The sequence below is a fragment of the Anguilla rostrata genome, chromosome 15, assembly GCF_018555375.3.
Source record: "Anguilla rostrata isolate EN2019 chromosome 15, ASM1855537v3, whole genome shotgun sequence".
NCBI lineage: Eukaryota > Metazoa > Chordata > Actinopteri > Anguilliformes > Anguillidae > Anguilla > Anguilla rostrata.
The window spans coordinates 263490-281726 of record NC_057947.1 but is presented as its reverse complement, the minus strand read 5'-3'; the positions used below and the strand labels follow the sequence as shown (position 1 = coordinate 281726).

The 18237-nt window shown below is 40.0% G+C and overlaps 1 protein-coding gene across 3 annotated transcripts in view; it reads left to right on the top strand.

The window, feature by feature from the left end:
* Positions 1-16002, top strand: part of LOC135241162 (integrin alpha-4-like) — a 47185-nt gene extending 31183 nt beyond the window's left edge. Inside the window, exons 18-28 of one of the 3 annotated variants that reach the window (XM_064311319.1) lie at positions 701-839; positions 3329-3427; positions 3639-3715; positions 4205-4294; positions 7360-7441; positions 10111-10218; positions 10310-10435; positions 10729-10854; positions 11905-12000; positions 12754-12873; positions 14020-16002. In XM_064311319.1, coding sequence (XP_064167389.1) covers positions 701-839; positions 3329-3427; positions 3639-3715; positions 4205-4294; positions 7360-7441; positions 10111-10218; positions 10310-10435; positions 10729-10854; positions 11905-12000; positions 12754-12873; positions 14020-14112 — 1156 coding nt within the window. In that variant the 3' untranslated portion in view covers positions 14113-16002. Of the gene's footprint in view, positions 1-700; positions 852-3328; positions 3428-3638; positions 3716-4204; positions 4295-7359; positions 7442-7760; positions 8710-10110; positions 10219-10309; positions 10436-10728; positions 10855-11904; positions 12001-12753; positions 12874-14019 lie in introns of those variants that run through there. The other 2 variants (XM_064311318.1, XM_064311320.1) reach the window with 2 other exon arrangements.
* Positions 16003-18237: the final 2235 nt, after the last annotated feature.

Sequence of the window (18237 nt, the reverse complement as noted above, 5' to 3'; positions counted from 1 at the left end):
AGCATTGAAGTTCAGAAATAAGCATGAGTGAGTGAACAAGATGCACTGATGGCAAAAGGAGGAACTGAAAGGTCAGAATCACATTGTGAAATAGAACATTTAACAGACAGGCAGTTATTCTCAGAAAGTTTTTTTGAAATTTCTTGGGGCCCTCCATGTTTAGGAAAGTGCCTGTGCCTGTGCCTGTTATGGTATCTGTATGTGTGTGTGTGTGTGTGTGTGTGTGTGTGTGCGCGTGTGTGTATTCATATGTGTACGTCTGTGTGCAAGACCAGTAGAGGAGTTATTCAATACTCCTGGTGCACACCTGGTTCTCTCGGCTTCGAAACAAAAGGATGGTAAGTCCCTCATTGCCATGGAAATACTACCAGTTTCTACTTTCACATGGGTCTACTTTCCTGAACCAAAATGTAAAAGCCAAGAGCAAAGCCACAGTACTCTCCTCAAGCTGGAGCTGACAATCTCTTTTCAACTTTCAGAGCTTTCCTGGGGAAGGGGTGGTGCCTGATGCTTTGCAAGGCATTCTGGGGAACAGTGGCGCGTTGGTTTCACTGGTGGTTCCAAAGGCCCTTGAATAGGCCGGGAGTTGCAGGAGTCACGCGTTTGTGTGTGCAGAAATGACTTTCTGCCAGAGTGGTGATACCATCTGATAATTGGCACTGTGGAAGGATGACATTATTATAAACCCTCTCTCGTGCAGGAGCCACAGAAACATGTCCTACTTTGCGCTGGGAAATGGGAAGACCATCATGCTGATGGTGACGCTGGTCAATGCGGGGGACGATGCCTTCCTGCCAGTGATACACCTGCGGTTTCCGAGCAACATCTACTTCATTAAAGTGCTGAATGCAGTAGGATCCTCTCTGCATCTCTTGAAGAAAAGTGTGTGTGTGTGTGTGAGTGTGTATGTGTGCGTGAGAGTCTGTGTATGACTGTGTGTGTATGTGAGTGTATGGATGTCTATGTGTGTGTGAGTTTGTGTATGACTGTGTATGTGTGAGTGTATGTCTGTGTGTGTGTGTGTGTGTGTGTGAATGTATGTCTGTGTGTGAGTGTGTATGTGTATGTTTGTTAGGGTTGGGCCGAAAATTTTGGGTTGGGAAAATTTTTTAACCGGTTTGGTATTAAACCAAATACTGGACCGGACCGGACCAGTAATACCGAATTTTACCACTAAAATCGCACGTGACTCAACCACTCCCGAGTGGAACATAATGAGAGCCCATGAATGAGAGTGTAGCGGCTTTACCGTTGTCAAGCAAAACTCTGGTTGGTAGTTCTATGTAGACCGTTGGTATGCAAAAACTCTGGTTGGTAGTTCTATTTGCACCGTTGTTAAGCAAAAACCGTTCATTCTATGAAAATAATGATGCTATCAAGAAAAAATAGTTCCTTCTCGTTTTATACCATACAATTAGCACCAATTTTCATCATTTTTGTCATTACATTATTTAATGAAACTGCATGAAACCATAAGTCAATAAAATTAATCTCTCTAGCACTGTCTTGCTTTTTAAAAGGCTGGATTTTGATTTTAGAACTGTTAAAACACCAAGGTGTCCCGTTACTGAGAAATAATGCCCACCCTTGGACCAATAAGAATCGAGTATTTAGCCAAGCCGTTGTATAATGAAATTGGATCTCCTTGTTGCCAGCCTCAGCACTAAATTGCGCACGGCCTGTCAATCTTTTTTTTTTTTTGCACTCAGACACTAGTGGCTCCGTTTATAAACAAACATAATATTGTTAATCATGTTGTCATATTGTTTATTACTAATGCAATACAAGTTTGATTTAGCGCCGTCGGCACAGGTTGCTGATGTAGGCTACTTTTTAATTTGTCAGCAGGCTACGTCTCATAATGACAAATGCCGGTTCAGTCGGTTCGCATAAAATCAAACCAGTTTAAGCTCATACACCGGACTGGACCGGCAAAACTGGAAACCAACCCAACCCTAGTGTGTGTCTGTGTATGACTGTGTGTGTGTGCGTGTGTGCGCGTATGTATGTGTGTGTGTGTGTGTGTCTGTGTATGACTGTGTGTGTACCAGTCAAAAGTTTGGACACACCTGCTTAAACCAGTTTTTTCATGATTAAAAATGCTTTAAACTGTATAAACGTGACTATAAACACTTAATATTTCATTATATGATATATGTACTTATATAAGCAGATAATCTTAAATGGATTGCATTCAAAAGTTTGATTTTTAAATGAAAATGGAAATCTTGTAAGCTCATTGGGGGGGGGGGGGGAGGGTGCATTGTTTTGTTATTTAAATATCTTGGTACGTATTGGTGTTCATGATCACATCTACCTTAACAGGTGCTCCAGAACCTGTAGAATTTTTCATATTTAAAAAAAAATGAAGACCACCTGCCGTATTTCAAAATGCATGGGGTATATTCCTACACCATTTTCACCACATGCAGTGCCATATATTTCCAGTGAAGGGTAGAAGGGTGAAACTGATGTAGGAATATACCCCATGCATTTATGAAATATGGCGGGTGGTCTATTTTTTTTTAAATATGAAAAATTCTACAGGTCCTGGAGCACCTGTTAAGATAGACATCATAATGAACACCAGTACGTACCAAGATATTTAAATAACAAAACAATGCAGCCCCCCTCCCAATGAGCTTACAAGATTTCCATTTTCATTTAAAAATCAAGCTTTTGGATGCAATTCACTTAAGATTATCTGCTTATATAAGTACAGATATCATATAATGAAATATTAAGTGTTTATAGACAAGTTTATACAGTGTGTGTGTGTGAGTGTGTGTCTGTAGGTGTTGAGTCTGTGTGTGTGTATGTTTGTGTGTGGGGGTGTATATGTGTGTGTGTGTGTGTGTGTTGGTGCATGTGTGTGTGTTTGTGTGTGTATATACACATACAGTATATAATTGTTGTTTATAATATTGTTTTATTTGTGTTTCTGAATGTGTTTGTATTGTGCTTTGACATCATAGGTCTAATTGCTATGCCAGTTAAACTCTATTGGGAATTAACTACACAGGATTAGCAGTATTTTGATAAGAGTTGGGACCTTGTAGCCTGGCTGCTGGCTAGGCTGGGAGGGTCTAACTTTGTAAGTCAAAATGTAGTGCAGGCACATACAAAATAAATTCACAGGCTTGGGTTATAGGGATAAACATGTACCGTAATCAGTGCTCCAAAGAGAATGAATTGGGACGAAGTTTCTACCTATGTTATGTGCTGGCCATGTCTGACCCAGGCCACTGCAGGTAGAGGTTTCGTTCACACTGCTAACACTGTGGCTGCTGGTATCTATAGCTCAGAGAGGGGGATCCTGTGCTTTCAGGAGGAACGGCGCGTGACCTGTAAACCTGCTGAAGAGGAGAACGTTCCGGTCGGAATGGACTGCAGTGTGGGAAGTCTGTACATGAGTAGTCTGGACAAAGTATGAACAGCCTCTCTTTTACAATTTACTGTTCAAAAATAAGCACTTTCATACATTCTCCATAAAAATGTCTGCAATGAACTCCACGTCCTTTTTACAAACATCCTCATAAACCAGCCAGATGCTAGAACATTTTGGCCACCTTGTTTCACCTCTCTCTCTCTCTCTCTCTCTCTCTCTCCCCCTCTCTCTCTCTCTCTCTCTCTCACAGCTCAAATTCAGCTTCCTCCTGGATGTAAACCACAGCAGTAACGCGGGAGACCTTAACGTGACGGTCAGCACTCACTGGTAAGTGCTTCCAGACCTTCCTGTGCTCACATTGTGAGAATGAAGCCCACTTTCAGCACAGGGAGTAAGAATGCTCTGGACTGACTCTGGGTCATATCATGCTGTTACTCAGGCCTGTGACAGCTTTGAAACTAACATGACCAGCAGGCAAATATGGATGGGTTAATGGGTAAAGTGTGTTTTACCAGTAGAGATGAGAACAGGTAAACATACAGTCCAGTGAGTTACATCATTGTATAGAGGATCAGGCGGTGCTTCTTTGAAAAGCATTGGGTCTTACAGGTAGACCTGAGTCTTACACATACTGCAGCACAAATGTTGTTTTCAAGTCTGTATCTGATTATTTTCATGACCAATGATAAAAAGCCATGGCCAGATGTGCTGTGTTAAACAATTACATTTTTACGATAAAGACTAACTGATTGTGTTGTTAATGTCATTGTTTTCCCATTTTTTGAAAATAAATGGCCCACATTTGACCTTTCTTAGCGACAACTATGAAAAGGAAGACTTTCTCCATGACAACTATGCCCAGCTAACATTACCACTGAGACATGGGATTGGACTAAATGTTCATGGGTAAGCAATTAGCCTGACAATAATTATTTTCATATTTTGCATTACTTTAGTCAGTAATTTGGACTCCATACTAGAAGCAAGTAACAGCTTCTGGTTTCCATATGAGGTCAGGTAGAACTGTTAGATGGCTGTAATATGGGGTTATTGTTGTCTCATAAATCATTAAATTAAGAATATGATTCTTTCACACTAATATTTTTTGTATCTTACAAAATTGGTTCACAAACATAATTGGTTTGCAAATATGATTTTGCACTCACTTTTCATCTCCCAAACAGACAAATGTAATAATATTTAAGAATTTCTTGACAGACACTGTTTTTTGGGGAAAAGATTTACCGATGTATGGGCATTCATTTGACACTGACTGGGCATGCATTTACGCGTTGTCTGGGACCTGTGGAATTCCTTGCATGAATCTGTTGATTTTTGAGACATCCTCAGTGCAAGATGTAATTTGTTTGTGAGTGCAAAAACATATTTGTTAACCAGTTATTTTTATTTGTGAACCAATTATTTTGTTAGTAAGAAAAATAATTGTGAATCTCTTTTAATTTGTATGAGATTCATACTATGTATGCAGTGGTTTATGAGACAGGAGTACCCTGTGCTGGAAGGTATCTCCTCGGGACTGCCTTGTTCTCTGCTCCATTGCACAGAATCCCAACTGCAGCTCTGCTAGCAATAAAACTACCACATGCTTCCATTTCACTACACAGCAGAATATAAATAGTTAATTAAAGGCTGCACTGGTTAAAAAGTAATCTATCAGCATGAAATGTACTCTAACATAAAACATAAAATGTACTCTACTAACAGTGGTTAAAACCAGAGGTCGTAAAAGTGCTAAATATAATACTTGGGTTAAAGTAAAGATACAACCATAAAATCATTACTCTAGTAGAAGTGCAAGTGATCTATTTCAACAAAAAAAACTTGAGTCAAAGCCTCCAAGTCAGTGGGTTTTAATGTATTCAAGTTTTCAAAAGTACAATTTGAAAAAACATTTTCCGTACAGCATCCAACATCTCTGTGTAGTGTAAAGACGTAAGGTGCCACATTGCCAGTTGAAAAAAGGGGCAGGCATGTTTGAATTCTCTAGTGCCTTCTTTGTTTACCCCGAGATGGGAAATAAGTGCCTTTACTTACTGTAGTAGGTAATTCCCCAGGCTCTGTTCTCTGTAGCTGCATACAGGTAACAAATACCTGTATATGTATACTTACATATACAATACAAAGTATTGTAACTGTAAGTATACATAATAAAAGTAAGCTTAGTTTCCTAGTCATATTTTTCAAAAACGAAATTATCTAAAATCAATAATAAATAATTTAACAAGACGAACTCTTCATACCTTAATTCATTTGTATGACTCATATGCGTGTCCGACCCGAACCACTGACTGCACATTCACTTTTCATGTGCCCTCCAACAGGGTAAGGCAGGTTGTGACAACATTATGATTCATTCCTTTATTGAACATGCAAACGTAATGTTAACCTAATGTTACCGTGCTAATGTTAGTTGAGATAGCCTGGGGTCGTCACAACCTTAAGCTAATTAATGTTTGCGCTACTGTAAGATTAAACAAGACCAGGTTAAAACCTAGTATATGGCTCGACCTAACACACATGATCCGGCCGACCAATGGTGTAACTTCATCACTCACTCACTCAGTCACTCACTCAGTCACAGACATTCGTGTTTGTAGGGCTGGCCCCGCTGTTGCGATCCAGCTAAAAACGTATGGTCATCAATGAATGTGCTGTATGTTAAAGGCAATCACTAGACTAACTTTAATTCTAATTACCTTAGCTGGGAATCTCCATTAAAAAATATTTCTATGGTTACAGATAGCAGCAGCAAACACTTTCCTGCTTGGCTAATAACAGCACACTAACATTTGCTAGCTAGTTTAGTTCATCTTGGGTTGAATAAGCAGTTGACAACGTTATTTAGCTTACCTCGATATGCTTGCTTTGATGGCACTTATTTCTGACAAGCAAAGTAGACACTTCATCTTGTTTGAGTCGTTTTGCATGCCAACAAAAGTAAATATTTCTTTTAAATAAGGCCATGGATGGTCGTCAGTGCACTAGCACTGGAAATGGTGGGTTTGTTGTCGCTCTCGGCAGCCATCTCCGCTCCTGCCCTTTCGAAGTTTCTGGCTACTGACTTTAGCATGTAGCTACAATCAGTTACTTTTAGCTACTAAACAGGCACAGAATGAGACCCGCTAGCCAACGCACTCATGTTGGCACTGAACAGCGTATATGCGAGGGCAAGTCAAGTCAGTGTACACCATATACAGTTGGTGTACACCATGGCACATAATCTCAATTAAGTCCTACCAGCACTACCTCCCGCCTAATAATACAATTCCCTGTAGATGGCAGCATCATCCTTTATCAACCACCCAAAAAATAATTTTCTGTGCTCTATTGATCTTGCCTGGTGTGATTGAGCCTGCCAATATGACCAGAAGGCAGGATTTGCACTTTTTGAGAGTATTTCATTGGTTCCAATACACCAGACAAGATCAGTAAAGCATAAAAAGTTATTTGAATCCAAACCAAATATGTATTTGACCCAGGTCTGATGTTTTCACCACATTATACCAGCAAAATCCAGAGAAAATTTGGTCAATACGTACGAACGAACGAATTTGGTCAATACGTACGAAATGTAACAAGTAACGACTGTCAATATAAATGTATTTCAGTAAAAAGTACATAAGTTCTTTATAGATGTAGTGGCGTAGAAAGTGAAAATTGCTAATATTGTTTATTGTCAGCAAACGTACAAAGTCACCAATATCCTATTTAAGTATAGTAAAGAAGTACATGTAACTTTTTACTTACCACCACTGGTTAAAACCAATGTTGATGAGATGAGGAGTTAGGTTAATTCTGATTAGTTCTGTTAATTTGGTTAGTTTTGGTTCATTCCTACAGAGATCATTAATTGGCCACAGGAAGGGTTGATACCTCAGTCTTTCTCTCTTCTTCATTGTTCAGTCTTTCTCTGTTTTTCACTGTTCAGTCTTTCTCTTCTTCACCCGCAGTTTTGTTTCTCCAACGGCGTTTGTTTTTGGAGATATGGACGATTCTGGTTGCTATACTGAAAGATTCAATTACACATTCAGGGTAAGTAAGAGCAAAGCAAAGAACACAGATGATATTTGCATCAATAAAATAGTGCAATGTGTCTGTATACCTTTTCATCTTCTGTTTATTATACTTATACCGTGAAAATGTATTTCTGATTTCTTCTATTATTTGTCACACTGAATGATTTCACATCTCTTGACAAAATGTAATATTAGACAAAGGGAAACTGAGTACACATTATTATTTCATTTAATTATTATTTAATTGATTCAACTGATTGAACACAACCAGGCTTGATTGATTGAATCTAAACCTCACTCATCTAAATCTCCCTCATGTTGAACTGTACCATCAGGGGGAAGTAGTCACCACAAAGTTTCTACAACCACACTATGTCAGGATTAAAGGAAATTCCAGAAGGGATGAGAAAAAAGTTGCTGAAATATATCAGTCTGGAAAGTGTTACAAAGCCATTTCTAAGGCTCTGGGACTCCACTGAACCACAGTAAAAGCCATTGTCTCTTAATGTAGAACACTTGGAACAGTGGTGAATCTTTCTAGGAGTGGTTGGGCTGCAAAAATTCAAGGGTACAGCCAGGAAGTCACAGAAGAGCTCAGAAGAACATCCAAAGAACTGCAGGCCTTTCTGAAAGCTAAAGTCAGTGTTCATGACTCCACAGTAAGAAAAAGACAGGGCAAAATGGGATTCTTGGGAGAGCAGCAAGGCAGAAACCACTGCTAATGAGGAGAAACATCAATGCTTGTCTCACATTTGCAAAAAAAAAAAACACCTGGATGATCCCAATGCCTTTTGGGATAATGTCCTATTGAGTCAAACGTGGACCTTGTTGGATGACACGGGTCCTATTGTGTCCGGTTTAAAGCAAATACAGTATTTCACAATAAGAACATCATACCAGTCAAACAGTCAAACTTGGTGGTGGTAGTGTGATGGTGTGGGGATGCTTTGCTGCCTCAGGACCTGGACAATTTGCCATTATTGAAGTAACCATCAATTCTGCTCCTCCTGTACCAGAAAATTCTTAAGGAGAATGTCCAGTCAACTGTTTGTGAGCCGAAGCTGTAGTGTAATGGACTTATTCAGTAAGACAATGATACATAACATGAAAGCAAGACCACATCTGCATGGCTGAAAAGAAACAAAGTAAAAGTTTTGGAGTGGCCAAGTCAAAGACCTGACTTGTGTATCAGGATTCTGCTTGTGTTACCACAATGTTGTTGTTTTTTGCTGAGTTCCAAAGCACTTTGGGCTGTAATGCTTTGAATAAAAGGTGGTAAACACATATTATTATTATTATTATTATTATTATTATGAGCATATATTAAGGCAGATACATGATGTGACATGCTTAATACAATTGCCTGATGTGTTTCAGAACACCAAACCAATACTACCTGAAAGCCTGAGGAGGTATTTCCTGTGCTACCAGAAGTACTGTGTGGGCAGTACTTACAGGTTTTAGTGCACCCCTTTCCTTGCTGGTTTTAGTGCACCCTTTACTTACAGGTTTTAATGCACCCCTTTACTTACAGGTTTTAGTGTGGCCTTGACTTATAGGTTTTACTACACCCCTTTACTTACAGGTTTTAGTGTGGCCTTGACTTATAGGTTTTACTACACCCCTTACTTACAGGTTTTAATGCGCCCTTTACTTACAGGTTTTAGTGTGCCCTTTACTTACAGGTTTTACTACACCCCTTTATTTACAGGTTTTCATGCGCCCTTTTATCTACAGGTTTTACTACACCTTTTTACTTACAGGTTTTTATGCGCCCTTTTATCTACAGGTTTTACTACACCCCTTTATTTACAGGTTTTACTACACCCCTTTACTTACAGGTTTTCATGCACCCTTTTATCTACAGGTTTTATTACACCCCTTTACTTACAGGTTTTAATGCACCCTTCACTTACAGTATTTAATGCGCCCTTTACTTACAGGTTTTACTACACCCCTTTACTTACAGGTTTTACTACACCCCTTTACTTACAGGTTTTCGTGCGCCCTTTTACTTACAGGTTTTACTACACCCCTTTACTTACAGGTTTTCATGCGCCCTTTTATCTACAGGTTTTACTACACCCCTTTACTTACAGGTTTTACTGCGCCCTTTAGTTACAGGTTTTATGGCGCCCTTTTATCTACAGGTTTTACTACACCCCTTTACTTACAGGTTTTAGTGTGCCCTTTACTTACAGGTTTTACTACACCCCTTTACTTACAGGTTTTAATGCACCCCTTTACTTACAGGTTTTACTACACCCCTTTACTTACAGGTTTTAATGCACCCCTTTACTTACAGGTTTTAGTGTGCCCTTTACTTACAGGTTTTACTACACCCCTTTTCTTACAGGTTTTAATGCGCTCCTTTACTTACAGGTTTTAGTGTGCCCTTTTTACTTAAAGGTTTTAATGCTCCCTTTTATCTACAGGTTTAATGCACCCTTTACTTACAGGTTTTAATGCGCCTTTTACTTACAGGTTTTAATGCACCCCTTTACTTACAGGTTTTAATGCGTCCTTTACTTACAGGTTCTAATGCACCTCTTTAGTTACAGGTTTTCATGCACCTTTTTATCCACAGGTTTAATGCACGCTTTACTTACAGGTTTTAATATGCTGTTTACTTACAGGTTTTAATATTCCCTTTACTGACAGGTTTAATGCACCCTTTACTTACAGGTTTTAAATGCTGGTCCAAGCAGAGCCCTGGATGCAAAAGTTCAAATCGATATTCCGAAGTCGTTGGTGCCATATCCATACCGGTTACTCAACATTGTGGAAATACAGGTAAGGAAGTAAATTTTCCGTATAACTGTATCTTCGTAAGTGATCCCATCTTGTGCTTGTGGTGATTTTCCTCTCTTGCTCTCCGGTCCAGTCCTCTCTTGGGTGGTGCTATGCTCCCAACTCCTCCAGAGATCCCAGCGATGTTTGCTCTGTCCCAAAGCCACGTTTCATCGAAGATCTGGTCTTCTTCTTCTCAAAGACCCTGACTCGGCGTATGGTAAATGCTCCTTTTGTACAGTGAGGCATCTTATTAGATCTGATGACTGTCAGTTTAATTTCAAACTGAATCTAGGACAGGAGAGCACAGTTAGGATCTGTGCTAGCACACACAGCTCTGAGAAACCAAAGGTTAGCTGTTTGGAATGGAAGCCTGCATCCACACCCCTGTACTAGGACTCACTGTATGAATGAAAATGAACATCTGTATGGCTCATCCTACTAAGTCCCTGCTCTACAGCATGGTTACAAGTGGTAATTTGACTAATAAACCCTTGGCTTTGTGTCTTGCAGTACTGTATGAAGAACGATGGTCAATGTCTGAATGTGATTTGTAAGCTGGGAGACCTAGACATTGGGAAAGAAGCCACCATTCAGATGGAGGTGGAGCTGAACCCAGCTGTACTCCAGATCTCCCCGGTGAGCATCCACCCTCGTGGGAGGGGAGCCAAAATTAAGGCATCTGCCTAAATCCTGTGGACACCGCTGATCCAAAATAAACATACTGTACTGGGGGAACTTTTTTTGTTTGTTTGTTTTTCATATTTAAAAAGCTCAGGCTTGGATCTGCAGGGTGGATCATACTGTTCTAGGGTCTGTTCTAGTACATGGATGGGCTCTATAGTCTTGGTATCTGTTAAGGCTGTTCTAGTGCATGGATAGGCTCTATGGTCTTGGTATCTGTTAAGGCACTGTTCTAGTGCATGGATGGGCCCCATGGTCTGGTATCTGTTAAGGCACTGTTCTAGTGCATTGATGGGCTCTATGGTCTTGTTATCTGTTAAGGCACTGTACCAGTGTCTGGATGGGCTCCATGGTCTGGTGTCTGTTAAGGCACTGTTTTAGTGCATGGAAGAGACCCATGTTCTTGTATCTGTTAAGGCACTGTTCTTGTGCATGGTCGGGTATCTACTAAGGTATTGTTCTAGTGTCTGGGTGGGCCCCATGGTCTGGTATCTGCTAAGGGACTGTTCTAGTGCATGGATGGGCTCTATTGTCTGGTATCTGTTAAAGAACTGTTCTAGGGCATGGGTGGGCGACATGGCTCAGGAGGTAAGAGCGATTGTCTGGCAGTTGGAGGGTTGCCGGTTCAAACCCCGGCCTGGGCGTGTCGAAGTGTCCTTGAGCAAGACACCTAACCCCTAACTGCTCTGGCGAATGAGAGGCATCAATTGTAAAGCGCTTTGGATAAAAGCGCTATATAAATGCAGTCCATTTACCATTTACCATGGGTGGGCTCTGTGGTCTGGTATCTGTTAAAGGAACCCTGAAATCAACTGTGGAAACCACACCCACAGTGAAGAGTGAATGTAAATATAAATCCGGAGAGAGCAGCAATCCCATGGTCCCATATTGTTTGTAAATGAAGGACCCAGTTTTTTGAAGCAGGAATTCATCTTTTTGAGGTCGTGTTTTTTCTGCTGAGGGTTCCTTGTAAATATGCCTTGTTATGTTTTTTCCTTTGTCTAGGGAAGGCAAGGGATTATGGTGATTGAGACCAGTGCCGTGGCAATGCCCAGGGAAGATCCTTATAACTTGTACATCCAGGAGAACCCCTTGACTACGGCAAGTATCAGTCCCTCTGTCTGGGCTGTGACAGGGGTTACAGTTCTCAGATGGCCGGGTACACACATTTCTCACACATTGTAATGTGTCTGTTCACAGTTTTATTCCTCTGATCAATGGAGAAATTTTCAATGTTACTACTTGGCATTCCCCATAGTCATTCTACCTCTGTCACATCACACCGCATTACATCACATCACATACATTGCATTGCATTACATTACAGCACATTACATGGTATTACATTACATCATGGGTGGCATGGTGGTGCTGTGGATAGCAACTTACAGCAAGAAGGCCCTGGGTTTGAATCTCAGTCAGAGCCTTGCTGTGTGGAGTTTGCTTGTTTTCCTTGTGCCTGTGTGGGTTTCCTCCGGGTACTCCCGTTTTGCAGTTTGGCTAATTGGAGAGTCTAAATTGCCCATAGGTATGAATGTGTGAGTGAATGGTGTGTGTGCCCTGCCATGGACTGTCCAGAGTGTATTCCTGCCTCTTGCCCAATGCATGCTGGAATAGGTTCTGGCTACCCACAACCCTGAGCAACCAGGAATAAGCGGTTTAGATAATGGGTGGACGGACATGACATCACATTAATTTCATTCAGCAGAGGTTCTTAATCAGGTGATTGATATAAGGCAGCAGTGGGCCTTCACTATGAGCAGGAACCTCTTTTGCAGGAACCAGGACTTGCTTTTGCAGGAAGCAGGAAGTGGTGTTGCTTGTTTAATGTTTTGAACATTTTTCATCCTGCAGGTTGATTTGGAAGGTCATTTTAACCAGAAGCCCACCAAACCAGTTGAAGTGTTTGTGACTGCAGTGAGTTTAGCTCTTGGGCTGCTCATCCTGGCCCTGGTCATCTATTGCCTCTGGATGGTGAGTTCCTGTCTTCTCCTCATCGTTTGTCCTCCTTGTACAAAGCTTAAATGTGCCTACTATAAGTGAATTAGACCTTCAGCATCGCATCCATAGCCCCATTTGTGAATAATGAAACTTAAAATAGAGACAAGAGTAAGTTTTTGTCAATACAAAACCAATTTGTTAGAGTGACAGTAGCTGCCACCAGCACTTATACCTTTATCTGTATGACGATGTTTATGATATTTATCGTTTGAGATGGAATATGAAATAAGTGTTCCAGAGAGAAGCTGTTATAGCACAGAGTTGTGAGACATTCCTGAAATTGTCAGTACTGTATTCCACTGTACTGAACAGATATTACAGTTTATGTGCAAAAGACAATGTGGCTCAAAAAATAGCCACTTTAAAGCATGGTATTCAATTAAAAAAACTAAACGAATGAATAAAATCAGCAATGCAATGAACTTGTGTGCATTTTATAATAGTATTACAGTAAAGATTAGATTAATATATGCATTTTAGTAATGGTGGCTGGTGAAGATATACAATGAATGTTGAGTGAGCATTGTATTAAACTGTTCTTAGACTGAAATATTGAATGATAATGCAGGAGTTTAAAAACCCTTGGGTGTTTAGCGTGTTTACTGCGATTACCGTGTGTATTGTTTTGACATGTTTAGCGTGTTTAGTGTATTTGGTATTTGAAGTCTGTTTAGGGTGTTTAGCGTGTTTAGTGTATTTGGTATTTGAAGTCTGTTTATGGTGTTTAGCGTGTTTAGTGTATTTGGTATTTGAAGTCTGTTTAGGGTGTTTAGCGTGTTTAGTGTATTTGGTATTTGAAGTCTGTTTAGGGTGTTTAGCGTGTTTAGTGTATTTGGTATTTGAAGTCTGTTTAGGGTGTTTAGCGTGTTTAGTGTATTTGGTATTTGAAGTCTGTTTAGGGTGTTTAGCGTGTTTAGTGTATTTGGTATTTGAAGTCTGTTTAGGGTGTTTAGCGTGTTTATTTAACGTGTTAACGTGTTTAGTGTGTTCAGCTTGTTTAGTGTGTTTAGTGTGCTAGCTTGTTCAGTGTGGTTACTGTGTTTAGCCTTTTAGCTTGTTTAGCATGTTAGTGTATGTCTTTACTCTTTTAGTTTAAGCCCATTCTCTGTCCCTCCACAGGTTGGCTTCTTTAAGAGAGGGTATAAGATGAATGAGGAGGAGATTCACAGAGACAGCTGGGACTATGTGCCAAAGAATGAGAGTATTTCCTAATGGAGACACCAAAAACCCATCCACCCCCAACCCCATCCCCACATTGGAGAGAGCGACTAACATCACTCTCGCTGCCTCAATGGAAATTCAAGGGACTACATCTTGGCCTGCTATAGCTTGACAAGCAGCCCACAGTCAATAAATCTGACACCACAAGATATTTATGAGAGCATTGGATTTTCTAATATATCTATGACTGCAAAGCAAGGAGAGCAAGGACTGTGTGACTGTATGCCACTCTGATGAGTTGAACTGGTTCTCCGTCAGCAGGACTAGATGCACTTTACCACTTGAATCAGATGTTCTTTGGAGAGACTTGATGTTTTACATCACAAGGTGAATTTTAGTAATAGAAATAGACCAAGAAGTGGTGAAGAATGGTCTTGTGCATTCTGTATCTTGGAAACATTTCATATGTAAATGTGATATTTGATTGTGTCTGCTGTAAAATAATGCACTGCTGATTCCCTGATCACAAATCTGAATTCACTTGTGTATACATGTCTATAAAAACATTTGTGAATATATTTATGTACAGCATATATATGTGTATTTATAGGCATCTATATAGAAGTGTATTTTATGTACAGGTCCTCACCTTTACGTTGGTTTCTGTTGTTGTTTTAATGTACAGGTCCTCACCTTTACGTTGGTTTCTGTTGTTGTTTTAATGCCTTTTGTGTTGAAAGTAGTTTTGGTTCTGTGCCTTGAGTAAACCCAAGAGGGTTCAGATTTGCTCTGAAAACCACATTCAGAGAGAAAAACTCATTAGGTTTCCTGTTTGAGTGAAATCATTGTTTCCTGTTGATCTGAGGGGGATTTTTTTCAGCCATGCGCTCATGCAGCGCTCTGTCGTGGCTGGTTTACCACTGGTTCCGCACCTCTCAGAGAGGAGCTAAGGGGTCAGGCCACTGGTTCCGCACCTCTCAGTGAGGAGCAAAGGGGTCAGGCCGCTGGCTCCGCACCTCTTATAGAGGAGCAAAGCGGCCAAGGCGGGCGGTGATGTCAGAGGCGGAGTGACTGCCGTTGCTAAGCGATGGTGGGCAGCGCCTGAGAGTAGCAGCGTGTGGCCGATTTCACACGCCAGTCAGCCACGTTTCAGCCCCAGCACACGTCAGAGCGTGACGCAAGGCTCCCGTTGACAAGGCAACAGCAGAACAGTCAAGACAAAAAGCTGCATTTACACAGCCAGTGAACTTTCTTTAAATACATTGCAGAGAAACTTTTTTGTAAATCACACCATGCACTGGATGTATGAGCCATTTGGTCTCTGGAGATGACTTCCAAACCTGCAGGTAGCCCCACCCAGAGGGCGGGTCCAAGGCTGAATTATTTATCTGAGAGCCAATAACTGTCTTTCAAGCAGACACTGGCATCCCTGCAAGTGATAATGTGCAGCAATTTTGAGGTTTTGACACCTGATGAAGATTCTTTTGACTTTTAAAAATAAAAAAGCACACTCTACATTTGTTCTGCAAATTCTTTTATTTTTGTAAGTGTGATTGTACTGGGAAAGTTATGTCTGAAAAATAAATGTGTGAAAAAATATTTCAGTGCTGACATCTCAGTGAAAAGTTTCTTACTTCTATAGGAATGCAGATAATTGAATATAGTTTATATTTTCCTAGAAGCTGAATCTTGAGTATGAAATTATTTTGTAATGTGTCATCGTTCTGTATTAAGACACATAGTGCTATTCATGTAAATAAATAAAATTGTGGTGTTGTGTTTAAAGATAAATAATGTTGGTAAGGTGTGGGATAGAATGCTATTTAAACAAAGCTGTGCTTAAATGGAGGATGTTTGGCCTCTGTTCTAGGTGCAGGGGATAAGATGTGAAAAAGTCTGTCATCAACAGTGCCTTTAAATAAAGAACGTCATCAGGACAAATTGAGCATTTGAACAGTATTTCCATCAAAATATCTATAGGACAGAAATGCACCTGGATTATTGCATACTAGCAATGCTTTTGTCCAGAGTGACTTTAACTGCATATAAAGTATATAAAGCGCTGTCATTGAAACATAGTGACACCAAATGTATTTAAATTAAAGCCGCAAGCGGCGTTGGGAGGGGTACAAGCATTGGCACCATCGCGCCCCCCATGGAGCGATTTTAAAATGGCTTTGTCCTCATGATCATATACCTTCACCCAACATATGTACTGAATATCATGATGATTGTATAAAATATTGATGACTTATGGCCAATTTTGTGCTAAGAGATGCTGTCGGATGAGTTAGTTGCGTCGCCATGGATGTGTCCTGGCTGCTTCCCGTAAAGGCCTTTACTATGTCGTAACACTTAGATGGCATGTCGTAACACTTAGATGGCCTGGCGTGTATGTAGAGCTGCAGCGCTTCCATGCCGCAACTAAAAAAGGCATCACACTAGTGTAGTCATGATACCAAAATTTTGACTTAGATACCGATACCAGGTTTAGTATCATGACACTCAATACTGAAGCGATACTGATTCAATACTCGGTCCCTAACAATGCTGAAATTACTTTAATAGACCAGAAACGTAATGTCCACAAGGGTTGACCTCATTTTCGAATTCACGGTTTATTAAAAACCTGGTTAATAAACAACCTATAAGTTGAAGCCTGTTCAACATATTAATAAGCATAGGCCTATAGTGTTACAACACTAAATAGAAAAATGTTAAATATATTTCAAAAATTAAACAATTGTAAACTAAATAATCTTTAAACAGGTCTTTCACTTTTAAATAGATCTCAAAACAACATATTTTAATAACAATGCAGCATCTTCCTATAATAAAATATTTCCAAATTAGAACACCTATTGCTACTGAAGTGAAGTGAGTCGAAGCTTGCGCTGTAACAACAAGTGAGTGCACAAGCGCGATTCACCTCACTTGACAACCTTAGTTGCTACTGCCATCTAGCGAATATTCTGACAAATTACACTTTTCATCGTCTCAATCAGTAATGTGGGAGACACATTTCCCTGGCTTTTACATTTGACACAAAACTATCGAATGTCGGAAAATTCTAATACCGAATAATTTCTTTTTTTAAGTACCGAAAAAGTGCTGAAGTTTCTGTGTACTGTGCAACACTACGTCAGACACATATTCCAATCCATTGCTCAGCTTAAACAAAAAACGAAATATCAACTCGTCATCTCTGCGAGCTGCGCACAGAGTAGCCTACCTTATCATTTATTTCGACATTGGCAGACTACATAAAAAAGACTGCATAAATTGCGTCTTTTGTTTATATTCATTAGTAATTGCAGCCAGAAACTGCAGCTACACAAGAAAGTTTGTTATATTATGGTAGCAACAGAACAAAGCACGTTTTGGCAATGTTCCAACGCTCTCATCATCACTGCTGCATCACAAAAACTACAGTGTGCAGTATCCACATTATATAATACCACTAACCTATTTAAAGACACTCAATTTCAAAAATAACGTATAACCGAAATATTTTGAGCAGTAATACTTACATAGCAATATGACATTTTATCTGTGTTCAGTAGTATAGAGACAGAGACAGTAAATCAATGACAATGTCCTATCCGCTTCTGTTTTGCATCAGAAAACGATGTCAGATAGGTCTATAAGCAAAGATATGGCTTCGCCATACCCCGAGGTCCTCAATAATAATAATAATACTCTCCAAGAAATTATGAAAATCGTTGACAACATTTTGTTAGGTGCAGCGTCTTTTAATGCTGCCCCAGATGCACAAGTGAATGCGATAAGAAAATCTTCCGTTACGTTGATCGATGAAACGCTATTCCAAAAGCAAAATCAGACATTATACATCATTAGAAAGCTTATACTCTCACCTACTGAATAAATGAATTGTCAATCAAGCCAGGCTGTACTAAAAAGGGGTTTTAAGTGGTGTTACGCACAGCTATTTTTGAAGGTAGCCCACCCAGGCATCACAGATGCGCGTATATTTCACAACACAAACGGATTTTCCAAAACAATATATGACCACTCAGTCTCAAAAGGGACACCTCTACGCATAAAACCAATGGTGAGGTTGTATATTTATTCAGTACTTAGTCCCAGATATTGACCGTAGAATGACATGGTATCATTATTTAAACCGTTGTCTCGTTTATTTCGTTACTCAGTGAG